Source organism: Aythya fuligula, chromosome 11 (assembly GCF_009819795.1).
Source record: "Aythya fuligula isolate bAytFul2 chromosome 11, bAytFul2.pri, whole genome shotgun sequence".
NCBI classification, from domain to species: Eukaryota; Metazoa; Chordata; class Aves; order Anseriformes; family Anatidae; genus Aythya; species Aythya fuligula.
Window position 1 is genome coordinate 21,679,755 of NC_045569.1, and position 25,996 is coordinate 21,705,750.

The 25,996-nt window shown below is 46.3% G+C and overlaps 1 protein-coding gene across 9 annotated transcripts in view; it reads left to right on the forward strand.

The window, feature by feature from the left end:
- Positions 1-23,551, forward strand: part of PPIP5K1 (diphosphoinositol pentakisphosphate kinase 1) — a 54,319-nt gene extending 30,768 nt beyond the window's left edge. For 4 of the 9 annotated variants that reach the window (XM_032194586.1, XM_032194587.1, XM_032194585.1 and 1 more), the window contains 6 exons: positions 3,595-3,717; positions 9,661-9,723; positions 12,340-12,519; positions 19,527-19,664; positions 20,071-20,184; positions 21,397-23,551. In XM_032194586.1, the coding sequence (XP_032050477.1) occupies positions 3,595-3,717; positions 9,661-9,723; positions 12,340-12,519; positions 19,527-19,664; positions 20,071-20,184; positions 21,397-22,088 (1,310 nt within the window). In that variant the 3' untranslated portion in view covers positions 22,089-23,551. The remainder of the gene's footprint in view (positions 1-3,594; positions 3,718-9,660; positions 9,724-12,339; positions 12,520-19,526; positions 19,665-20,070; positions 20,185-21,396) is intronic. The other 5 variants (XM_032194589.1, XM_032194591.1, XM_032194588.1 and 2 more) reach the window with 5 other exon arrangements.
- The last annotated feature ends 2,445 nt before the right edge of the window (positions 23,552-25,996 follow it).

The window sequence follows — 25,996 nt, forward strand, 5'->3', positions numbered from 1 at the left end:
GGTTTAATACCAGGTTCTTGCCTGACTTGCCTTGCAGGAAAGCCTTTGCTGATGACTTCCAACTGTGAAGCTCTGCAGAGGCAAAACTTTGGGTAGGAATTGACCAGATCTGTGACAGTAGATACAGCTGGATACTCAGTTCAGTCTGTAGAGACTTGCAGCTGCATGCAAATAAGGGTTGAGCAGAAGAGACTTGTGGTGCAACACCAGCTTGCACAATCTCTGATTATTAGGATGTCTGTTTCTGTGAATTTCTCTCAGCCTGAGAACTGTTGAAAAGAATGGTGCCTCTTTACCTTTAAAAGTCAAGCTCTTCAAGGAATATTCCTGCTTATTTTGTAGAAATCTAATTGCTTCCCCCTTTATGATCTGACATGCTCTCTCTTGGAGAAAGAATATAGAACTCATGTGAGCTTGAACTTTGGCTTTAATACTTGTCTCAGCAGCTGTGCTATGAGGTGGTTCATTCAGATGCTACCACTGTTTCTGAGCTTTTTTGAAGCTGAGCTTACTCTCTTGCTGCCTGACCTTGTCAGTGTCTGGCTATTTATCTCCGAGGGAACATTTCCATCTCTTCAGGTATAACCTTATATGTTGAGGCATACAGGAAAGGGGAGCAGGGCAGAGCTCCTAGAATAGCCCTGTTGCCATACCTGCTAGAATTCTGTCTTTAGAGTATTTTAAAAAATGCCTTAAAATGGCTGTTTGGAAAAGGGGAGAGCAGCAGCTTGCTTCATCTTTGTAGTGTGATGCTTTGGAGTATGCCTCATTTTTCTGGGCAAGAGCAAGTGCATCATTATGGATTGTCTGCAGTATTTTGCATGTTTCTGGCTTGAGAAGCCTAGGGATCTTTCAATGTCTTTCTTCGCTTGCAAGGACACTGAAATGGGATTAAATCTCTCCTTGCTGTTTGAGTAAGAGGTGGTGTATTGCTGGTGGGGATGACAGCCTTGTTCTGAGACTCCCTTTACCATAGGGAAACCGGAGATGTCCATTTTTAAACATCTGAAACATTGAATAGACATCTGAAAATTAAATATACAAAAATAATCCAGTACACGCTGCTGTTTCTGGCAAGTGTTGCTACATCTTAAAACCAATTTGCTAGTATACCATTATGTTTTGAGGATGTGTGTTTGTTTGTTTACTTTGGTTACAGTGAACTCCTAGAGTTTATTCATAGATGATTGCTGTCATCCACAGTCATCCTTGTAAATTCTATTCAGGTTTAAGGGTGCGTATGGAGTGCTTTTTGTACTGTAGCAGAACAGAACCACTGGGGTATCCCTAGCTTAATGATTATTGACGCAAGATTGCAGAAGATAGTAAGTGATAAAAATATTCTGTTACATTTTTATTTGCTGGTAAACGAGCCTTGTTTTTGATGTTGTTTGTTTTAAACCGTAGAAGGATGACTGTGAACATCATGCTGGCTGCCACTCGACAAAATCTTGTTTGCTTTCTGACAGATTCCAGTTCATGCTGAGTCACCACTGAACTTCACTTTAAGGCATTAGGAGAAAATTTTCTAAGGCTTGTGTATCAGTCACCCTGCAGGCAAGAGTTCTTTGCCTATTTGTCGAAGGACGTGTACGTGCTAGTCTGTCATGCTGGAAAAGCTATCAGCAGTGACATGGTGGAGTAGCTAAGGTTCAGTGCATATGAGAACTCTTTATCATCTTCCACTGTTCCAAGAAGCAGGTGCTGTCAGTTGAGGCTGAGCTTACATTTGAATAACTCAAAGCTCAGGATCTGTGTTTTTTTTTTTTTCTCCAGAGGCTCCAGCTAAAAAGCAGTCTTGTAGAAAAAGGGCTGGCATCGTCATTGGCAACAAATGGACGCTAGGCAGCAGTGCACCCTTCCACCAGAGGAAGACAATGGCTTGCTTTCTCTGCTGGGTTAACAGGACTGTAGCAGGCAGGCTGAGGGAGCTGTTTTTTCTTCTCTGTTCAGCATCTGTGAGACTGTCTGAAGTACTGCTGTCCTGTCCTGAGCTCCCTAGTGCAAGAAGGGCATGGACATAGGCTTATGTAAGTCCAGCACAGGGCAGTGGAGGTGGGTGGGAGCTGAAGCGTGCAGTTGATGAGAAACCGAGAGAGCTGGGCTTGTGCAGTCTGTGTGTCAGAAACTGAATGGAGGATGGAGACCTTAATGTGATTCAGCCACCTAAATGGGAGGTTACAGAGAATACAGACTCTTCTCCAAGGCACATGGTGATAGAATGAGAACCAACAGGCAGAAGCTGCAGTATGGGAAATTCCAATTAGTGACGAGGAGCACAGTTTTCACAAATGCACCAAATACTGGAACAGGGACCTCGACAGGTGGGGAAATCTCCTTCCTTGGAGGTATGCAAAACTTGACTGGACAAACCCTAGCAAGCTCATCCAAGTTGGTCTTGCTAGGGGGATTGGGAAAGAAGCTTCCAAAGGTTCCTTCCAACTTAAATTGTGCTGTATTTTAGAGCCAAGAGCTGCTTGCAATATAGGCAGAATCTTTTTAACAGTAGTAACAGTTGCATTGTTCCACATAATGCTAGAAGGCAGTATGTCAGGGTTTTCATCCTGGCAGATAAGATGGAGCAAGATCAACCTGCTTGTTTCTGGAAGCAATGTATGTGGGAGTAATGTTGTTTTTTAGTAGTTGGTATTCTCAGTACAGACGGTAGTATCAAGACAGTTTAACAGAGAATTCATAGACAATCAGTAGTTTCTCTGGCCCGCAAGAAGTTTGTTGTGTTTTTTTTTTTTTTTTTTTTTCCTCATGGACAATTGCTTTTCTTGGTCAAAAGAGTCCTGTTTCTAATGCCCAGAAGTTCCTTAAATATCACATAAAGTCTAGTTGCTGTAAAAAATGCTGTACTTCACAGAAGGAAACACCAGCACTTTCCAAAGCCACTGGTCTTAGGTTGCCCTTCTGTGCTTGAGACCATTTTGAACACCTTAATCATTGCCACAGGTTATGCAAATCTCCACACTGTGGGGGCATCTGGTGCTTTGTGGATGTAGATCATGGAACACTTGGACCCACTCGGGACTCAAAGCATGACCATGTGGATGTGAAATACCATCTAGGCAGCAGCTTGAGAAAGAAAATTCTCTGGTCGTATTGCTTTCCTTACTGCTTGACAGAGCAATTAATCTCCATTTACAGCAACAGATTAAATACATTGAAACTTATTAGATGTAGACAACCCTTTCTCCTCAGTGCCCTGCAGAAGAAGGAAACAAAGAGAAACATGTGACATGAACATCAGTGATTTGTATCCTGGCTTTTCTGATATGAGTACTTAGTTTTGCTGACTGGCAGATGTCAAGATGTTTTTCCTAGACCAGGACGGAAGAGCCAGAGGGAAATAAACCACTGGAAGAAGTTAGGAACTTTCTTGGAGCTGAGTATTGGGCCTACCTGATGTGCATTTGTCACTGCTGAATTGAGAATGGGGTTTACTGCCTCCCCATGCTCCCCTAGCATCAATTTCTTCCTGAGATGCCTGTGAAGTAGGCAGATTATTCCTCATTCTTCGACTAACCCTGCTTTTCTGTAGTTGCATGTGGTGGAGATGTAATACTAACACCTTCCATGCCTTTCCAGGGTCACAATGCACCGGCCTGTTTAGCACCACTGTGCTGGGAGGCTCCTCCAGTGCCCCCAACCTCCAGGACTACGCACGCAGCCATGGCAAAAAGTTTGCCAGCAGCCTGACATACAAAGACGGTATGTGTGTTCTCTGTGCAGCAGGTTAATTTGTGGACTTTGGTGTCTCAGGATACTACTAAGGCAGAGACTTAGACCATTAAGACGAGCGACACGGTTGAATGTGTATATTCGCCGCATCTACAGTAATGCATTTTGTCATATCCCAGGAAATCATGAACCCTGCTAGGACAAGACAGGAGCTGACATTGTGTGAGGAGCTTTATGCTGATGTATGGTAATGCTGGTGTATGGTCATGCTGGTGTCTGATTCTGCTCTTGTATTTTAATACTACTTGCTGTCGTGGAAGAGGGATTATCGGTCTGGATAGGAAATAGGTTTGTCCTGTGACTGAAATCCAGCACGTCAAATCATTTTGCTTGTCTTGGTGATCTTCCTGATGTTAAGCCAATGTTTTCTTGAGATAGTAATGCTCAACGTACAGAAGATGGGGCCATCCCAAAGGCAGTGTGATGTGCTGGGTGGAATAAGATGAGTGCTGGAGACCCCATCTGTGCGCTAGGCACACAAAAGAGTCTGAGAGAGCTGTCAGAAAGCAAGTGTAATAGTTGTGATATGCTTGTGATATACCGCAAAAGGTCTGTAAGGTTTAGTTATTGTGACTAGTTTGTACTGCTGTATAGTTCAGGAAGACGGCCTGGTAAAATGTATTTGGGCCATTAGTATAAATGTTGTGCAGTGGGCATGGATGAAGGGGTGTTGCCAGCTGAGGACTGATCTGCAGTTAGTGTATTATGTATTGAGAAGCAGAGAGTCTATTGCTACTTTCAAGGAAACTGGAGCACAGGAAAAGGCCGAGGTATCCTGGAGGAGTTGTAGGAATGTCATGCATCAGTGGAAGTGTTCTTTATGATCCCAGTAAGAAGGTCATTCAGATTCTGTAAAGTATTGATGAGAACAGTTTAGGTGATGAATTGATTGAGAGCAGCACTGCAGAGAAGGACCTGGGGAAAGCTGATGGATTCAAAACTGAATGTGAGCCTACAATGTGCACTTGCTGTCCAGGAAGCCAAACATAGCCTCATAAAGATCATTGTAACCAGATGATCTTTAAGGGCCCATTCCAACCCAAACCATTCTACGGTTTTACGATTCTATGATCTAATTCCATTCCCCCTGCAGGGACACCTCCCACTAGACCAGGTTGCCCAAAGCCTCATTCAACCTGGCCTTGAACACTTTCTGGGATGAGGCATCCACAACATCCATAAAAAGAAGCGTGGCCAGCAGGTCAAGGGAGATGATTCTTTCCTGTTGTGGTTTAACCCCAATAGGCAGCCAAGCCCCACACAGCTGCACGTTCACTTCCCTGCAGTGAGATGGATGAAAGAATTGAAAAAGTAAAAGTGAGAAAGCTCAGGGGTTGAGATAAAGACAGTTTAATAGGTAAAGCAAAAGCTGTGCCCACAAAACAAAGCAAAATAAATAATTTATTCACTGCTTTCCATCGACAGGCAGATGTTCAGCCATTTCCAGGAAAGCAGGACTCTGTTATGGGTAACAGTTTCTTGGGAAGACAAACAGCATAACTCGAAACATTCCCCGTTCCTCCTTCTTTTCCCAGCTTTTATTGCCGAACATGATGGCATATAATTTGGAATATCCCTTTAGACACTTGGGGTCAGCTGTCTTGGTGCGTCCCTTCCCGGCTTCTTCTGCACCCCCAGCCTACTGGCTGGCGGGGCAGGTGAGAAACAGAAAAGACCCTGATGCTGTGTAGGCACTGCTCAGCAACAAGTAAGAAATCGGTGTGTTATCAGGACTGTTTCTGTCACAAATCCAAAACATGGCACCATACGAGCTACTATGAAGAAAGTTATCTCTATCATGGTCAAAAATAGGACATCTCTTTCTGTTCTGCTCTCCTGAGACCCCACCTGGAATACTGTTCTGGGATCCCCACACAAGAAAGACATGGACTTGTTAGAGCAGGTCCAGAGGCGGGCCATGAAAGTCATCAGAGGTCTGGACACCTCTCCTGTGAAGACAGGCTGAGAGAGTTGCAGTGGTTCAGCCTGGAGAAGAGAAGGCTCTGGAGGGACATTATTGTGGCCTTTCATTATATAAACAATGCTTATAAGAAAGAGAGACTTTTTTTTTTTTTTTAATAAGGAAGAAATTTTTTGCAACTAATGTGGTGAGACACTGGAACAGGTTGCTGAGAGAAGCTGTGGATGCCCCATCACTGGAGGTGTTCAAAGTCAGGTTGGACAGGGCTTTGAGCAACCTGATACAGTGAAAGATGTCCACTGCAGTGCGCTTGGACTAGATCTTTAAGGGTCCTTTCCAACCAAGACCATTGGTCAAAAGTAACACAGGAAGGGAGAGAGGACAAATGATCTTATATGTCCCTTCAGGTACTGCAAACACTGAGTTATGCAGCATTGGACAAGCCTCTCCATGGATGGGGTCTGCACAGTGTGCTGTGCATTGGTTGGAAATCCATCCAGTACTTCACAACTCGGGTTTCCCAGCATTTGGATGGATTATTATTTGTTACTGTGTCTGAGTGCCTTTCTTATTGGGATCACAATGAACACAACACCAGTATGTGACAAGCTGGGGAGATAACTAAGGTTATAATTTGTGGCATTGGGGAAAACAGGAGATTGATTCGTTTGGATTTTTGTTTTAAGGCAAGGAAAATGTTCTAGCCAATCAGGGTGTTAAGATGTTATCCAATGCACAGACCTGTTGGAACCCTCTGAATACTGTTGTATTGAGACCATTAGGTACACCAGCTTTCTGTGCAGTTTTGCAGAGTGTAAGAGAAAATGGTGTTGCTTTTCACCTCCTTAGGGAGCTCCCTAGCAAACAACAGGCTGTGTGATAGAGTCAAGGAGGATGAACTGGAAGGATTTTTTTAAACCCTGCTGCACAAGCCTGAGTGCTGGCGACCTGTGGATCCCAGAGTAAGCTCATGGTGTTTGGCACAAGACGGATATGGATACCAAGAAAGCCACTTGAAAAGGCCAACTAGGGCTCTGGCTGATTTTCTTCCACAACTGTGCAAGCATTGTGGACCGAAGGCAGTACTAATTCTCAGGGAAAACTGTCAGACTGCTTGCTCTGTGCTCAACTGGGAACAGGACAGATTCTGTTCAGTCCTGGTGCAGCGCTGCCTTCCTCCATAGGCTGTGTAGTGGGACTGTGCCTGCAGCTGGCTTCTTGCAGTCAAGGTCCACAGCAGACACCTACTGCTTTAGCCTAAATTCTGCAACAAGGTTTCTGTGTGCTTAGATGCAGCTGTGTATTCAAGTATTTAAAAGTCAGACTTACTTAACTAATATGTGACTAACATAATGCAGAATTATTCATCTTGTTGGTACGTTTCATTTTTCACATTTCGTAGTGTGCTATGGCACCCTGTGCCACCAGTGCCCTGCTGCAAAAATAAGAAGAAATTGGGAGGGTTGGAAAAACAAATAGGAGTCAGAAGGACATTTATCTTCTGGGGAAGGTAGTTTGGAATGTGAAATAAGCCCTTAATCTGTTTGTTCTGCTCAAACAAGTACCAATGAAATGATGAACATTGGCATTTAAAACAAACATGACTAGAACTGACTGCAGTAAGTGACATAGCAGCTACAGCAGTCTCTTGGGAGTACACTTGTATCAAGGCTTTTTTTTGCAGTCAGGCTAATAGTCTTTAAAAAGCCTTCAGATTCTGAAGCATGTCTTTGCATGAACTCTGACAATTTTTCATGACCGATGCTTCAGGATACGATGCATGGCTTATAGCACTTCATCATAGACTTGCTCAAGTGAAGTTTAAGTGGCCCTTATGTCTTTTTGCTTGGGACTGGAAAGAGGGTTAAGCAAGACCTCAGTGGAGAGTTGTGTCCCAAGCTCAGGTTGAGGGAAGGTCCACTGATGGCGATGCTTTGAAGTTGGTTTGTCTGAAGCCAGTGGTCCAGCAGCCTATGTTGCAGCACCATTTAAATTGATGTCCTGATAAAGGACTGGTGTCCCTGGCAAGATTGAGATGGTTACCAGCTGACTGACTGAAGCACTAGGACTCAGACACTTCTCAGAGGATGCACATGTAGGGAAGCTTTGCCATCTATCTGTTGAATTTAAAGAGGAAAAAAAAATAAATTCTAGGGCTATGACGTTGCAAAAGGAAATTGCAGCAGCCTTTAGAGTTGTTTTAAATATATTATATGGGCAAGTCAGTTGGTGTAAATAGAGAAATACAACGTGGGGTGTGGCAGCATAAATTGGTATGTAAGACCCCTAACCTTGGTGTACAGTGATAGGCATACAGACTAGGTGGAATGGATGCATGAAACAAGAAATAGAAATGACATCCTCAGTTCCTAAATAGTAGCAAAAGATATGATTGGCTGGGCTCTCACACCAAGTCATACATACAGGTGGTCTAGACCATTCTTTCCCATGATAGGCTGGGGGAAGAGTGACTGGAAAGCTGCCTGGCAGAGCTGTGTGCTCAGGTGGCCAAGAAGGCCAACAGCATCCTGGCTTGTATCAGCAAGTGTGGCCAGCAGGGTTAGGGAAGTGATTGTTCCTCTCTACTCGGCTCTGGTGAGGCCACACTTTAAATACTGTGTTCAGTTTTGGGCCCCTCACTACAAGAAGGACATCGAGATGCTAGGGTGCACCCAGAGAAGGGCAGCGAAGCTGGTGAAGGGTCTAGAGAACAAGTCTGATGAGTAGCAGCTGAGGGAGCTGGGGTTGTTCAGCCTAGAGAAAAGGAGGCTCAGGGGAGACCTCTAGCTCTACAGTTACCTTGAAAGAGGCTATAGCAAGGTGGGGAATGGTCTCTTCTCCCAAGCACCCAGTGATAAGACAAGAGGAAATGGCCTTTAGTTGTGCCAGGTGAGGTTTAGGTTGGATATTAAGAAAAATTTTTTCACTGAAAGGGTTGTGAAGTATTGGAACAGACTGCCCAAGGAAATAGTTGAGTCACCATCCCTGGTGGTCTTCAAAAAAACATGTAGATGTAGTGCTTAGTGACATGGTTTAATGGTGATCGTGGTAGTTCAAGGTTAAAGGTTTGACTGGGTGATCGTAGAAGTCTTTTCCAACCTAAGTAATTCTGTGATAGCCAAGGAATTCCCAGAGTGGGAATAAGCTGAAGTTTTCATCCTTTTGGGTTGTTTTTTTTTTTTTTTGTTTTGTTTTTGCGCATATGGAGAGTAATCCATATGTTTTAAAAGTCAACTGTTTGTGCCTCATTAGATGCATAGAGCCTATTCTTGCACTAACTGTCTTTCTGATGTTTGATTTCTGTAAGAGACCTTGGTCTGATTTGCTCCATGGCTCTAAGAGAAGCCTGAGGACCAGTGTGACAAGTGTATCCCAAAACGTCTTCCGTATTGAAATGCTTTGAGCAACAGAACTGCAGAGGCATGCCTTCATGGGTGTTGATTAAGCTTTTAAATTCTCAAATAGCTATGTTTAACTTGCATTAAGAGGATGTTTTGAGCTGCTCTTTCCAGTGCCACAGCTTTTCAGTTCCTCTGTAGAACAGCGTGTTTTCCTTGAGCAGAGGTGAATCCTGAGGACTATGGTTCCAGGTTTTCAGGGTATTCTCTAGTGCTGCTGATTGCTCAGTAATGTGCTTTTGTACTTGCAAGCATGGCCTACTTGCATCTTTCACCGGACTGAGCCTGGCTTTCCATCAAGATGGCTGGAAGTGTGATAGGAAGGAGTGTGACCAAGGAGTTTATAGGGTCAGGGGAGCCACTGGTAGGACAGTGCAAGGAAGGTGGGGAGCTGACAGTGTCCAAGGAACCTCAGAGCTTCAGTCAGACCTGTGGGCAGAAAGTGCCTGGGGTGCTACAACAATGCCAGTGGGAGCATGTGTTATGGGGGTCAAGCCAGGAGGTGAACTTGAAAGGGTAGTTGCAAGCATATGAAGGCTGGGGGATCCTTAGAGGTAGGCTGTTAACTGAGATGATCTGTTTTTATTTCCTCAGAGCTCTTGTCTATGCCAGCCGTAAAACGATTTTCTGTGTCGTTTGCAAAGCATCCGACTAATGGTACGTTTGCTTCCTTGATTTGACGTTCCCTCACACTTCTAACCCCATGCTCACATTCAGTTCTCCTCTCTGCACATGCTCTCCTTTCAGCCGCCTTGTGTTTTTTTGCGTGTCTGTGTATCTGGTGTCCAAACATGCTTCACCTTTCCCCATTGTCTCATTGTGACTAACTTGTTCACTCATCTGCTGTTACTGCACAATGGTTCCCGTGCTGTTTGTGGGAGATCTGTCAGGCTGCTTTCCCTCCCAGACATTTGTGTGAAAAAGCAACAGCAGTGGCTTTGTGAACGGACTCCTAAAGCAGCCTTTAATTCCACTGCTGATGTTAAGGCCTTCTCGTGTGCTGCCTTGCAGGGGGTGGAGAGAATGCTCTTGGATTTGAGGGTGTGTGGGAATATCTACTCCATATCCTAAGAGCACTGCAGCTTAGGTCTTCAGTTTCTACAGAGCAGATCTTAAGGATCAAAACAAGGATATCCTGGAGCTACATGTGTGTCACCTTGAAAAGTGCAGTCTGCATGGGAGAGCAGGAGGTGCTAGCAGATTCCTTCTGCACATTGTATTCCTTAGCACAGGGGTCTTAGGAGGCCATGAGGTCACTGGTACTCCTATTTGCAAACTTGTTTGTTACGGTGGTCCCTTGGTTACTCCAAGCGTGGTGGTGCTGGTGGGAGTAGTCTCACCTTTCCTGATGACGTTATCCTGGAAATGATGTCTCTCCAGGTATTTCATCTGCTGATGGTGTACAGTGCTGGCTTGGGCCTGGTGTCATCCCAAACTAGGAGGGGATCAGCAATGTGCCACGCAGGGTGATGTGACCATATTCACTTCTGTTGTGCTAGTAGCTATGAAGAGGCTTGGTAGGGAAAGATATCTGACTGTGCTTATATTTACTCACCATCTCTGCTTCATATTGCTAGTAACCTAACACCTGAACTGTGAGTCTTCTGAGATTAAAGACCACTACATGGGTTGTAGCAGATGCCTTGAGCTACTATTTATTATAGCTTACCCTGAAACTTTTGCAAAGGTTTGTTTCATAGCACCACTCCTACCCATACCTCATGGCTCCTGCTGTTGAGACAAGTTAGATCCAAAGCACATCACTGAAAGATACCAGGTTAAGTATTTCTGTCTTAAGTGGTCATGGCTGCTTCTGGAATCTTGTTGCTTAGTAAATGCGAAGAAATTCTGCTCTCTGTGATCTGGAAGATGAAGAAAATCTAGAAGACTGTTACAAAGACCAAAGTTCTGGGAAAGATGAAAGAGGAGGGGACAACTAACTGTGGCTTTGTTTCACATATCTAAAGGGAACCTATTTTCTCTTTGCTTGGTTTATTTTTCCTAGAGTGGCCAACTGCTCAATTTGTATGTGTGGAAACCATCTGAGAAAACAAGGTGTACGTCAGCAGGATGTGTCATTCTATCTTGCCAACAAAACTTATACCAAGTACTGGTCTTTCCCAAGCCACACTGTAAAGCACCTGCCCCCTACAAAAAAATACAATAAAACGAAACTGAGCATCAGATTTTCTCAACAACCCAATGAATATTTCTAATAGTAAAGTGATTCTTAATCAAGAAAACAAAGACAGAGGTCCAGCAGGTCTGAACTTGAAGTTAAGCATCTTTTTAACAGCAAGGACATTTAGCTGCATGAACCACTTGCCTGAGGACGCAGAAGTTACTCGTAGCCCTAAATCTGTTTTTGCTTTTTTTTTTTTTTTTTTTTCTTAAGAGCTGCCTCAACTTGGTGAGATGGGATGGGTGAACTAGAGCCATGGCCAAGCACAGTGTCAAGCCAGATGTTGCATGACCTGATCTCACGAGTCTTGGGAGCTCAGTATGAGTCCTGAGGCTGAACGCATGGAGAAGATGTATCTAGTACTAGCTAGATACTGGCTAGTACTGTATCTAGTACTAGCAGATACTGGCTAGTATCTGGACTGCCATGCAATGGCAAGGACATCACAAAAGATTGCACAGGGCTGTTTTGAGAGTCTAGAGAGGGAAGGTCAGTGCTTCTGTTTTTCTACACACACTAACAATATGTTCTCAGTCAAGCCCTGCTGTCCCCACAGTGTATCTTGCACAGCCTCCAGTCATTTGGTGCCAGGTCATTTGTTCTCTTCCATGTGCTGAAGTGACTGGCTGCACTTGGATGCAGAACTTTGTGCTTTGTTGGCAGTCTGGAGTTCTTGTCTCCTCTGGGAGGGTGAGTCTGGGCCTGTCTTTCTTATACTGCTGAACCTGAACTGTATTGGACTTGGAATATGTTGTGGAATTTATTCATTTGTCAGACTTCCACTTAAAAAGGTGAAGCCTTGCTGTTCTGCTTGTGGTGGGACTGCCTGTGCGCTGCAGTCGTGTTTGGCAGAGGCTGGGCCAGCTGGGAGTCTGCCCTGCTGCATTAAGATTTGGGGTATGTAGCACTGAGAGTATTCCTGGTCTGCTTACTGTGGGAGGGACTGGGCTGCGGTGTGTGATGAGGGTCATCTCCCATGCAGCAGCCCCAGTGCTGGCAGCTCCGCTCCATTCCCCACATCTCTACGTTTTTTCTATTTCGCAGCTGCGCCTCCCCACTCCTCTCACTCTTTATGGCCCCCTTTCCTCCAGATGCGTTTGAGCACCACCACGTTGCCCAGTTGCTGCGCCGTTTTTCCTCTGACTATGCCACGAGCCGGAACATCTCACTGGATGCCACTCTAGCCCATCACCTCCAGCAGTGCTCCTACCACCTGCGCCTCTTCAGGAGCTGGCTGATCTCAGGGCAGGATGACTTGGAGTGTCTTTACGGTACTGCACGCTGCAGCTGCCTTGGTCCCGTGCTCTTGTAGCTGAGTAGGGACCACTGTCTGCTTGGAAATGCAAAGTATGCTTTGCTTCTAAAAAAGGAAAGCCTTTCCCTCACTGCATCCCTTAAATCTCTGGGTGGCTGCTGCAGCAAGGCGTGTGGGCTGTTGCACCCAGCGGTTTTGGAGCTTTAGGAAGTTGCCTTTTCACGTGGAGCCAGTGCTCTTTGTGTAGCTCTAACTCTGCTCTTTCCATCCTAGGCAATTGTTCATTGCCTCCTTCCTTTAGCTAGGGTAAGCCCATAAGCTTCCTTCAAGTGAAATGCTGTGCTTCTACCAGTGTGATGCCCTGCTGACATGATATGCCTCTCCAGGTCTCAGCAGGGTGCTCCTTGGTGTCCCATTATTAATGGAGGAACCAAAATGGATAATAAGAGTGTGGGAAGAAGGATTAAGGATGCACTGCAGCTGCTCACATGCAGGGTGAACTTGGTGTGGAAATTCAGGGAAAGTGACTGCTTGTGGGATTGTGTTACTTATAGAGAGACCAAGTTAAGCTAGAGTAGACACCGAGCCTCTGTTTGTCTGCATTGCATGGCATCTGTTCTGCCTGTTAGGATGTTTGCAGCGTGTCATGTGTCTGGTGGGAAGATGTAGGTGATTTCACTATTGAATCCAGATGTTATAAAAGTCTGCTACTATTTCTTGGGTATTTGTCAGCATCTAGCATGGGTGGGAAGTCTGATGCGTTGACGTCTCCCTGCTCCGGAGAAAAGTAAAAAGATTCCTCTCTGAGAGGGGCAGCTAGCTAGGGCTGGCTGTTAATGTTCACCCTGCACCATAAAACCTGCTTGGTGCATGTGGCTTGCTGAGCTGTGTGGTGTGATGCATGGACTTCCTTTTTCATTCAGACTCATAGGTGGAAGGAGTAGGGTAGACCTAGTATAGCTTTTTATGTAGTGAAGCACCAGGATCAAGCAATTTTCAGAGCCTGGAACTCAGAGTTTTTCATATTTGGTCTATTTTTTTCTTGATATGGCTCTTTCTGTAAAGTAGTCAATTTGGAGATGGCAGTTGCTTTTCATCTATAATTAGGACAATCCCTGGTCTCCTAGCAACAAGTACTAAAGAGGATCAGAACTGCTTGAAGGGATGAAATGCTGGAACAAAGCAGACTGTTCCAAAGCCAAAGCTGAGTTTCCCCTGCTGCAGATCTCAACCACCTCCTGTGAGCTCCTGGAGAGAGAGGAAATGAACTCAGCACTTTGGGCAGTGATACTCCAAATATTGCAGGCTGATGCTGGGTTGTGCCACCTATCCTAATGCAGCCAAGCTATGAGCTGTGCGCATCGACATAAGAGCTTTCCTGTGAGGAAATCAGATCTCTGCGCTCGTTAAGTTCTTTTTTTCTGCTGTTTTCCCTGTCTGAGCGTCATCCAGCCCACAGTTAATTAACATGTTTGGAATTCCTGCTGGGGTTCTTCCTTGAAAAGTTTCTCCTCTCTCTGTAGCTGACAGTTCTACTTCCCCCCCTTTGTAAAAACTAGGTATTCCTATCAACTTTTTCTCATCTCTCAACTGTACTTCTGTCCACACAAAAGAATTAAAAGAAAGAAACAGGGAGTTGAAGTTTGTAGCGAGCATCTGTGGTTGGAGAGATCAATGGTGAAGCCTTGAAGTGATTGGTCTGGGAACATGTGCTCATCTAGTTAAAAAAAAAAAAAAAAAAAAAAGGAAGATCGTGAAGTGAGCTTGTGTTGGTACTGAATTACAGCAGTAGTAAGGGCAAAGATCAGCTGTGAAGACGCACAGAAGGACCGTGTGATAATGAGTGACTGGGCAGTAAAACAGCAGGTGATATTCACTGTAAATAAATTTAGAATAACAGGGAGAAACTGACCCAAATTCATACATAAAATGATGGGCTCTGAGCTAACCATCACCACCGGGAAAGATACGGAAAAGGTAGAAAGTCTGGGAAGAGTGATTTTAATAGTAGTCTGGATGGTCTGGAGAGAGGTGGTAGGGGGATCTGCAGTTCAGTCTCTGCTCCAGTACAAGAGCTACGAGTTTTCTAATAGACTACGTAGGAGGCACATCAGACAGAAGTGATTTTTTCTCACAGAGTGGAACTCCTCACAGCACTTCATGGGGGTGTTAAAAGCATAACTGAGTTTAAGGGGAGACTGGAGAATGTCTTGGAAGAGACACATTAGGTTCAGAACAGTTCTGAGCCGCAGGTCTCTGGAGGTTGGGGGAGTGTTTGGGGAAGGAGTCGCTACATGCTGTCATGTCTCATACTGCCATCGTGAATATCCACTTCTGGCACTGTGGGCAGAGAGATACTGAACGAGAATAGACCTTCAGGCTGACTGCACAGGCTTAAATTTAGAAAGGCTGCTTAGCAAAAGTCCTTCATGTAGGTATGGACATGAAAAATGTATTTAATGTACGTATTATGTACGCATATATGAACACATACAGATATACGTGCCATGTTGAAGCTCCCCAACACAGTAAAGCTTGACTGACCGGGCATTTGGAGGGGGAACTTGCCGAGTGTTCTTTCTCCCATCCCCTTCAGGATCTTTGCTAAGACTGAGGCGAGTGCTTCTTTACTCCGGAAGAGCTGACTTACAGACCTTTGGCATAGAGACCATTTGGGGATGTATTGGTGCCATTGGTCTGCCTCCTGCTTTCCGGATCTCCGCTGCAAAGGAATAGGTACTCCTTCCCCTCCAACGTAGATTTCACAACTGAAGACATGCGTAGTATCTTGGTAACTTCTGCTTATCAATGTATACTAATGTTCAGAACTCAGACAAAAATATAATCCTCAACAAGGATTGCTTTGGACCAAAAGAATTCTTACCTGAGCCTTCTCTGGCCTCTGTCTGTGTTGGCTGACAGCAGTCTGGATGCTTTCTACTTACCAGCCTGTTGGAGCAGCCAGTGCCTTCTCTCTTTTAAGTAGCCTACTCTGTTAGTGCAGATGCTTGCCATATTTGGGACCTGAGCTCAGTCTTAGTAAAGCTGAGGAACATGCCATTTGGACTACTTGAAAACTGCTTATGTGACATAGCCACAAATTCTGCTGGCTCCCAGGTGAGCTGATGAATTACCAGTTCTAAGGGGTAATCACACAGGTGCCGATTTCATTCTGTGAGGAAACGCATTCCATATAAACTCAACTTTCCGAACTCATATCGAACAGTAAACTTTCTGCTGGTCTCTTTGGAACACACACATATTTTAGGAAACTTTGTGTTACCTTGAGTCAAATCAGGTGCTTCCACTTAATGAAATGGTGTTGATTTACTCAAGGTTTTGCCCTTTTATTTTTTCTTGTAGACTGGGACATCAGTAGTAATCAAGAAGATGCTTGTGAATTCAAAGTCTTGTTTTCTTTCTCTCTTGTTCCTCCCTTCTTCCATTATATAGACCTCAGGGTGACTGGAGGAGATACAGCTCGATAGATGAAAAATACCTGTTGGATCTGCAGTGAAAGGGCAGTAGAGTAATACAGCACGGAGGGTTCACCCGGTGATCTGTGATGTATTTGCCTGGAGTTCAGGCCATGTAATCATAAAGTAGGTGTTGGCTGCTTCAGAATTCATCATTATGTTCATACAAAAGGTGGTGCTTCTTGACCCTTTCTTTGGGGTCATCTGCTAACTGTTCACAAGAGTTGCATCTGTGTTCCTACTGCCTGCTGGAATCTCCTAGAAAACTGGGATTCTCTGGATTAAATGGAGGACGTGAGACAGGTTCAGGTCTCCATTGGCTTTATATAGTGTAGTGTGCTTGGTAATCTCTGCAAAAGGGTCCTTATACCCAAGTCGTCGTTTTATTAAAGTCTTTTAAAGCATTGTGTGTTGGTACTGGGCAGCTCTGAAAGCCCTACTCTAAGGTGAGAGTCACACTCTCCTTCAGCAATTGGAAGACTTCTTCATAAACTGTAGTTATATAGAGTAGAGGCTCTGACAGAGTGTGGTGATGTGCGCATTTGCCAAGAAACTGCCAGGGGGAGAGCTGAAATGGGAATGTTGTTGACTCAGCTGTAATGTGATGGGGCTTTCAGCTTTGGCATCAGCATAGCTGGGAGAATTGAAACAGGACTTGTAATCCTGTTGTAAGAGCACTGGGTTGTACCTCCCAGTGCTCTTACCTGTAGAACAGCTCTTGGGGCAGTCCTGTGCTCTCTGCTGCTGTGTCAGGCTGCTCCTGTGTTATCATTCAGATTCCTCCACATCACATGTAGTCTCCTTGGACATCCAAAATAATGCAGACTCCTCTGTCTTGAGTATCTTAAGGTTTTTTCCATTACCAAATCTTGTTTACTCAACTCTTAAAGCCAATTTATTTTATTTTACTGAACAGAAAATTGAGAGCCATAGCCATGCTGTTCTTCTTGCCCAGAGGAGATTACAGCTGAGCTTGGGAGTTGTTTCTAGCTACTCTGGTCTGCAGAGCCCAGACATGTGCCTCTTTCTGCAGGTAGATCTAACTGGAGGAAGCAGATTACTGTCTGCATCCCTAGTGCAGCTACTGTAGACAAACCTGAATTAAATGAAAAATGGCTGTGGGCTGCTGTTTGGTATAAAATGAATGAAATTCTGTTCACTTTCTTGTGCTATCATCCCCATCACAAACTCCTGCCCAGCAGGCCCCAAGAAAAAGAGTTCAGGAAGTATCATCAGAAGCTGAGCTGTCAGCACTGAGTAGCTGTCAAATTGGAAAGGTTCATGTGTTTTCCACTCGTGCTTTGTTTATTTGTTGCCTCTTCCCCAAGGTGCCAGTTCTTCGCTAAGCATGTGTTATGCAACAGTGGTCAGAGCCTTTGCTTTGGACTCCTACTACTGTTGTGATACAAGAACTATAGTCTATAACGATAACTTCTGCTTGAAACTGCTGTTGTTGGCCTCACCACAGCAAAGCGGCAGGTAAAGAGAAGTGTGCAGGGCAGTGGGCTGCCATATATAAATGAGAGGCCTTGCTTGAAAACTGTAAATGTAGTGCTTCCCCTTAAGAACGGAAAGATCCACCTTTTCCTCCACTTTCTTGAGAGCAGTGAGATCACATATTGCTGGACAGATCTGTGCTATCAGGCATTTGGCACTTCTGGGATCTAGGTGTATTGATTCACATCAGTGGTGGTGTCGGTGTCACATGTTTCCTTTGACATTGGACATTTGATTTCTTCTCTATGTTAGAGGCATGCCCATGCACTCACATCCCTGTCGATGCCTCCAACGTATCTTGTAACAACATTGCTTTGCCCTATGTTATATTTAATCTTCTTCCCTTTTTCTTTGGAGACCTAGATAGTTGAGCTGGCTTTGGCTTCTCTTAAATCAGGTTCTGTTGTGAACTGACATTAGCCTCTCCTGTGCTGCTCCAACACCATCTCCACTCTTCTGGTCTTTTAAGTCTTCACCTTACCCTTTTCCTTTTAGATCTGTCTCCAGGATGCTTTTCAGAAAATAATTAAGTAAACAATATTCCTTATTCAGCCTTTCTGCTCAAAGGATTTCTCAGCAAGGGACAGAAGACAATGGTGTTTTTTCTGTCTTACATTCCTTTGTTCCAGTCAAAGATTTGTTATCCTTACGTCTTGAATTAATGTTTGTAGGCTCTTTGTGGCATAGGTAACCTCTCCGGGCTGGCTGTAGGGTTCTTTATCTCCAGTAGCTGTTAAGATGGTAGTGAATGTCTCTGCAGCACTGCAAACTGGTGATGATCTGGTCTGTAGCCTCCTTGTATTGTATGTAGATTCACTCTAAATACCATCTGCTGGCTTGCACTCCTTGCCTCTTGCAGAACTGGGTTAGGTGAGTGTGTTTGAGCAGAGAGCGTCCAATGAAACCTGGAAGTGATTGGAACAATGTCTACTTTTAGCAGATACTCCAGGTACTCTTGATCTTCTTAGCAGGTGCTGTCAAGCTGCATGGACCAATTTTAGCCTGTCAGTGTGCTGGGCAGCAGTCCTGACACAGTAGTGCATCAAAAGCTGTTGCTCTTTTTGCTTTTCTAAGCAATCTTCCTTACCTGTAAGAACAGATACAGATATGATTCCTTCACCATTTTTTTTTTCTGGGCTTCTCAGAGGGAGTTTGGGGAGTCACAGAATAGGAAACCTAAGCATAAGTATAGAGGTCTTTAAACACAAGAGGCAGAGCAAAAGGAGGCATTCCCATGTGTCCAGAGCCTCATGTGTTTCTTCCTTGCTCCTCTGACAGATTCACGTTGGCTTGGTGCCCCAAAGCATTGCCAAGAAGCTTGGATGAAGAGGGATACGCTTTGCCATAATATTCTGCTGGCTTGAATAGCAAAGAATTTCTTGTCAGTGGCTGTGATGTAGCTTAGCTGTAAGCAAGTGTCTGTTAAATGTTGAGATACCTATTTCTGGTAATTCTGGGTTTGCTGGAAATGCAGTCTTTATGGGACAAAAAATTCAAACTGTTGCCCAGCCCTTCCTTGGGGGAGAGTTCTGTCAGGTGTACACTGGAGGGCCTGCTGTGGGAGAGGGAGGTTCTTTTCCCACTCCCTGCATTGGTAGCAGTGTGCTCTAGCTCACTGATAGTGAGAGGGGTGGACTGTGTCCCAGGCTGGAGTATCACTAATGGCAGGAATCTTCATGGAAATTCTGTTGACTTCACTCAAATTGTCTTTAGCTTCTGCAAACTGTGGGGAACTATGCCGAGTTCTCTGTCATAAACAGATATTTTAGTGAAAAAGTCACGAGTATCGCAGCAAAGGTTGATGCTGCTAGATATGGTTCCTTCTCCTTCTCCTCCTTTTGCGTGTGCCTGGATGCTTGCTTTCAGGTCTGTTACTGCATGTGATTGCCTAATGGTGATTTTCTTGACCTAGAAAAGGAAAGGTGACTTTAGGCCTGAGAGTGGCTGTTGTTTGATTCCTAGACTGCCAAGCTCCTTAAGCCATGAGCAGTCCTGCATGGATTTGGGTTGTTGTTTGCTCAATTCATTTTCTGATTGGGTTTCTTTCCAGGTTTTGAAGGCTGTTCCATGGTTCCTACCATTTATCCCCTGGAGACCCTGCACAACTCCCTCTCTTTGCGACAGGTCAATGAGTTCCTGACGGCTGTGTGCAGGAGTTGCAGTGAGTCACATGTCCAGTCTACCGCAGGTACTGATGAGGTGGGCTTGTTTATGGGTAGGGCAGAGCAGAGCTGAGGCAAGCAGTCAGTTAAGGCCTTCTGGTCTTTCACATTTTTGGGGCAGATCAGTCTGCAGACAGGACTGGCAATAAGTGATCAGCCAGGTCTGTCTGCAGCTGATAAATACAGTGATGTGGATACAAACTCCAGCTGGGTAAATCTGAGGGTTGGATTCCCAGGGGCTGGGGGCAAGCATGGCTCTGAATGTGCACTCTTAAGCTCTTTCCTGAATGCGTGCTACTGGCTACTGGGCTATGTAGTCTCTGGTTTGACCCAGTGTGGCCTTTCCTTTATCTCTCTGTCTGAATGTTACTGATCTGTATATTTTTTTTCTTTGTTTGTGTGTGTGTGTTTGTTTGTTTGTTTTTCTTGAAGCTTTGTTTGATTCAATGATTGGCAACCAGATACCAGGGGACCCCTTTATGTCTCAGCGAATCCTGTCATCATCCTCTTTCCCATTGCGCCAGCGTTCGGATAAGCCCCCTTGGTGTGAGTGTGCTTGCGTCTTGATCGGGGATGAAGAGGGGAGCAGAGGGTGCCAAATGCTGAAAGCCACGTATTGGTATTCAGGGTTTTTATGCTTTGGCTTTGAAGGAACAAAAACAGAAAGGGGAAGGAAGTCTCATGCCCTGTAAGAAAGCTACCAAAGAAAGATGGAAAAAGGAACTCTATATATAGCATTGTATATCACAGGGAAATCCACTGTTGGATAGATGCTCTCTCCCCAGGCATCCTCTCCTGAGTGCAATAGGACATAGCCTGAATGCACTTCATTTTTAACTCAAGTTCCTTGCTTCTCTGTGACACGTGTCCAACTCAGTGTCAGCATGTGGAAGCACCTTCCATACCCTATCAAACACATACATGCCTCACCCAGAACTCCACTTTGGACAGCCTGTCATTTAGTTCTTCACTTACGGGCTTTTCTGTAGCTCCTGAGCCTCACTTGCCACAGCCTCTGCAGAGGTAGTGACTGTTGTTAATTCCTTTTGCAAATCTGGCTGGAACTCAAAGGGCTTATCAAACGGTTTCACAGCAAATGCATTAATAACACAAGTCAGTGTTGCCACTGAAAGGGCGGTTCCACTCTTCTTGCCATACACTCCTTGTTCCAGGAGTAGTGTGTACTGAGCTGTGTAGGGAGCAAGGCCAAGAAACTGATCCGGTGTACAGTTGTTTAATCCTCCCCCATTCATTGGACTAGATATAATCTAAATCTCTTCTCTGGTTTCACTCAAACAATGAAAACAAACAAACAACAACAAAAGAAACAAAACAAAGCCAAACATTGGTGGTGAAGCAATATTTCTTCTTCCAGTGGCAACTCTAGTTCAACATTCAGGGATTTTGTGCTTCAGGTAGCAAGGGCACCAAAGTTAAAGTGTCCCATAATAATGAAGGAATGAAAGAAACTGCTTTTCAGCTCAAAGCCCAACATCAGATTTCACATGTGATGTGTTGGCATTATAGATAAACTGTATGACAAGATGTAAGTGTGGTGTTTGTGCTTGTGTTTTCATCAGCTGAGCTGCCAGAAGCACATCTAACAGCAGCTGCAAGCACCTACCAGGGTGCATGGCATGTAGGTGACCCTCACCCATTGCTTCTAGAACTTGTGGGACTGCAACAGCTTGGGTTTGCTCAGGCTTTGGGCTGGGGAAATATCAACTACATGTTTAAGATTTCTCTTCCTTTTTGCAGACAGCAGTGGTCCCTCCAGTACCGTCTCCAGTGCAGGCCCGTCCTCCCCAACCTCTTCGGACAGCTGTGCTCGTTTCAGCTTCACCGAGAAACTTTCCATCAGTCCCCCAAAAAGCGAGGAGCAGCTGAATAGCCAGTCCCCTGAGCAAGGAGAGAGAGAACCTGACAGAGGAGGGCTTGATGTGGAGGAGGGGGTGTCTGGGTTGTCAGTGGCTGAGCCAAGTGCCCCAGAAATGCTGACCTGGAGTGAGGGCCCAGAGCCAGGTGGGGTCCTGGAGCTGTGCAAGGAGCTGGCTGACAAGAACTCTAACCCAGAGAAGAACAGTGTGCTGGCGCTGGATGAAGAAGAATCATCTGGGAAAATGCTAGACCCAAGTAACACAGGGAAACCAAAGTGTCATGCAGAGTCTGAGATAAGGCCAGCTGGAGAGAGAGCAGAGCCAGGTGAAGGGTATTCAGGGGGAATGACTGGCCTGAGTCAGTCAGGGCTGTCCAAGAACATCTTGGTGCCCTGTGAAGACGAGTTGCTGGGAGAGGTGTTGGACCCAGAGCATATGGGCAAGGAGCCACTGGGGGACAGCGCTCTGCCAGGCCAGCTTCTGTCTGCTCAGCCGTGCCAGGAGCAGCCACTGCCTCCTGAGACAAACGTGAAGGGGCTGCAGCCAATGCGTCAGGAGGGTCAGCAGAACTAGCGGCTAGCTGGACAGTACACTGCAAGCGCTTCTAGCCTGGAGGCAGCCCAACTTCCTGCACAACACTTCATGCAGCTGGCTGTCTGCAGCACAGAACAAGCCATATCCCAAGGCCACAAGACTCTGGGGTGTGGAAGAGTCTGCTCCGCTCCGACAGAAGCCAGCTCTTTGCCAACCAGCAAGAGATAACAAACACCCCATCTGCCCTGTTAAACAAACAAATGCAGTCTCAGTACTGGCACAGCACCTCCATGGAGTAGGGATGTGGCGCTGCATCGGTGCAGGGTGTCCCCAGGGCTGTTTGCTTGCTGGGACAGCAGAGTTAGAGGATTGGTAGAGTCAAGGCTTTTGGGGTGGTAAGTCCAGAGGGGATAAATGCTCCCTAGAGATTTGTTGGCCCACAGCCTTCAGAGAAAGGCATTCTGGGTCCAAAGTAATTGGGTTCTTCACAACCGCCACCCTCCTCTGTTCCTTCCTTCCTCTCTTGATGCCCACCATTGGCCACCAAAAACAGATCCAGAGAGTCCATGTTGGGAAGAATAGGAAAAGGAGAAATCATTCTGAATGAGCGTGGGAAAGAATTTAATGAGAGGAACAGGTTCAAGACTGCCACTTGCAAGAAGAAATCTCTCTGGAGTGGACTTGAATATTTTTCTGCTGGGCTGGGGCAGGCAGAAGCCTGGAGATCCAGCCTGAGAGGGGCGTACAGGGAGCACACACGGGTTTTTTCTAGTCCCCAAGGGTCAGGCAAGGTAAAGTTCTGAAGTCTTGGTGACAGAAATTAAGAGAAACTGCTATTTGAGCAAATCAGGATTGTTAGAAACCAATAAGGTGAAATCTTTATTATATATAAAATGAAAAGTATTTAATACATATTTATGTAAATGACCTGCAAGCACAAGCCTGAGGGCAACATTGACACAGGTTTCCCTGCTACATCCTTAGTGCAGGCCAGGACTGTGCTTCCTGCGCCTCCTGCATTTATGGACAAGTCTGTGTGTTTGTCTATAGCTAGGATTTATGTTTTTGTGAAGCTGTGCCCAAAGATCTCTGCGCTGTGTTGTGATGATGTACGTTCACAGTAAATCTCTGCTGTGGGTCTGGTGTCTGCCTTTGATGCTGACTAGTGCAGCAGTGTGTGTGTGCCAGAGCTTGCAGATGCCCAGGGCAGCAAGCACTGCTTGTTCTTGTCCACCCTGAAGGAACGAGGAACTGTGGCCAAGACTAGTTACAAATGAAGTGAGCACACAGGCATGGGGCTCTGCTCGAGAAGGCCAGATACCTTTTTTCCTCTGAAGAACTGGTCATACTGAGGAAGAGGTCATGGCTTCCCAGGGCCCATGATGGTTTGCTGTAGGATGGGAGCTCCGGTCTAAATGTTTCCTTCAGTTCCAAGCATGTCCTGCATACCATGTCCTCTTTCCTGTGCCTGATAAACCCTCCCTGCAAGTTTGGATATTTAAGAATGGTGATGTCTACTTGTACCTGAAATGCAGCAGTCTTACAGTGGCTTTTAGTGCAGCACTGTGCCAAGAGGAAACCCAGCTCCCCTTTCTACAGGTTTGGGTGCTGGGGTCTGGGAAAAGGGCCTTCCACATGCTGCACAGAAGCTCTCTGGCTTCTGTTGGCAACCCTGAAGTCAAGACTTGCCGACCAGCTACCCTGGCCTGTCTGACTGAGGCTGCCAGGCTTCAGCGTGCCCTGGCCCCAAGAGCTGGCTGTGGGAGAGCTGGCAGCAGAGTAGCTCTCCAGACCCCACGGGCCCCTCGGGTGATGCCCAAGCACCAATCCTGCTGTGTGGCCCCACCACAGCCCTCCCCAGGCTTGCACGTGGTCCTGCCACTGCCAACACCTCGCTCTCGCAGACGAGGCCCTGCTGGGGCCTGGCTCCTGCCAGCAACCGACGGTTCCTGGGGACAGCACCTGCGGAGCGGAGGCTGTGGCCTGGGCAGGCCCCGCCATCACCTGCTGCTCGCAGGGGGGGCTGAGCGAGATGCCGGCTGCCGGGTCACGCAGCAGGGGCTGAGTGGGCATTTGCTTGGCATGGGCTTCAGGGGCCTGGAGCCTGCTGTGGGGTGGTTTCACTCTGCAGCAGTCTCTTAGAAGGTCTGCCTGTCTGCTCCCTCCCCGTTGCCAGAATATGGTCAGTGGCTTTGCTCAGTGCTGGCTGCCTGCCTGCCACACTGACAAGCAGCGCAGGCAGTGAACTGGGCCTTGGTGCTTTGTAGTTGGGAGCCCTTTCCCCCAGAGAAAGTGACTGCTGCCTGCAGTCTCCTTGTGCTCCTACATCTGGGCAGGGTGACTGCTGTGGTAGCACTGCCCACGAGCTGGTGCTGCGGGACACGCCAGGTCATCTAAGCACTGAAGATGGCCTTTATGGCACATCCCTGAAGGCCAGGTCCTGCAAGAGGGGATTGCAGGGTGCAGCAGTGGTTGAAATCCCAGATAGATTGTTCCCACTCACAAAGAAGCAGTTCTATTTAGAATGGTCCCCAATCTTCAGCCTGTTTCTTCACCTGGAAATAAAAAGGGAGCAGCACTTTGGAAGCAGCTGGCAGCTGTGGCTCTGCTGTGGCTCTCAAGCTCAATGAGAGATTGGGCCCAGACAGGGTTTTTGTACTTGTGATGAAAAATACAAAACTTCATATCTCTTAAGTGCAAATATGTATACCAATTCTCATTAGTGTCTAATTTCAACATCAGACTATGTCTTTTGGTTCCTGGTGTCCTCTAGCCAGCAGTTATCTGGCTGCATTGGTACTTTGCATACTGGTAATCCTGTTAAGTGGTGTTCTCCAGACAGTTTGTTGGATCACAGGACTTCCTGATGCAGGGCAGGGTAACAGGGAAGCAGTCTGGTTAGTTGTACCGACTAATGCTTATGTGTGTTTTGGAGGCAAATGTTCTGTCCTTAAAGGCAGGTACCTTTCCACAGGCAACCAAGGAGGAAGCTGGGCTACCTGCAGTGGCGCCAGAACAGGGTTCTGGTCTATGGCTACTCCCTTTGATAGGTAGGCTAAAAACAAGTAGTGCCCTTTATTTTAAAAGAGCTGCTAAATAGCTGCTCTGTCAAGAAGCTTGTGGTTTTTCATGGTGCTCAAACACTTCCACCTGAACACCTGCAGAGTGTGTGGTGAAACCTGAGCACAACTGTCTGATCTTAGTGCAGTCTTTAGTGTGTTTTTCTTGACTAAGAAGCAGCAGTGATTGATGGCCAGCCAGACCTTTCCAGACAAATGGGTGGTGTGAGTGCTATGAGTCACAAAGCAGAGGTTGGGATGTGTGTGCGCGCGCGCATAATTTCTGGATACAATTTTAGGAGCTGATGTTTTTGGTTTAATCCTGCCAAAGCCAGCTCTGGCTCCTCAAATCTGTGCTGGCTGCTGTAAGCTCTCCGTGACATTTCTCCGTGACAGCTGCATAAGCTGTGATATGCTCCCCAGCCACAGTGGCCCCCCCTTCTGAGTCTGCAGCCCAATCCCTGCTCTCTTTTTCCCCTGCATTCAACTGTGCCCCTGAGCTTCCTCCAGGGAACCACCAGGCAGGAGCAGAGCTGACTGGGCATCAGCCCCTCCTGACTGCTGCCTGGCACAGGCAGGGCAGAAGGCTGCTCTGGTAGTGTTCTGCTGAGTAGCGGAAGAGTTGAAACAGAGTGTCTTTCCCTCCAGAGGGAGGCTGCAGAATTTTGCAGTAGTGCAAAGGTGTGCTGTTGAGCTAAGGATGGGCAGCACCTGGTGCCCTGTCAGTGCCTTGAGTGTCCACAGTCCCTGAGCTGAGTCCCTGATGCTGGTGCCCTGCCTGGCTGGCTTGCGCCAGACTCCTGGCCAGGCCCTGCTGTGATGTGCCTTCCACAGGACTGGGGATGCTACCAGTTTGAGGAACGCTGGCCAGAATGGTGATTCCCAAGA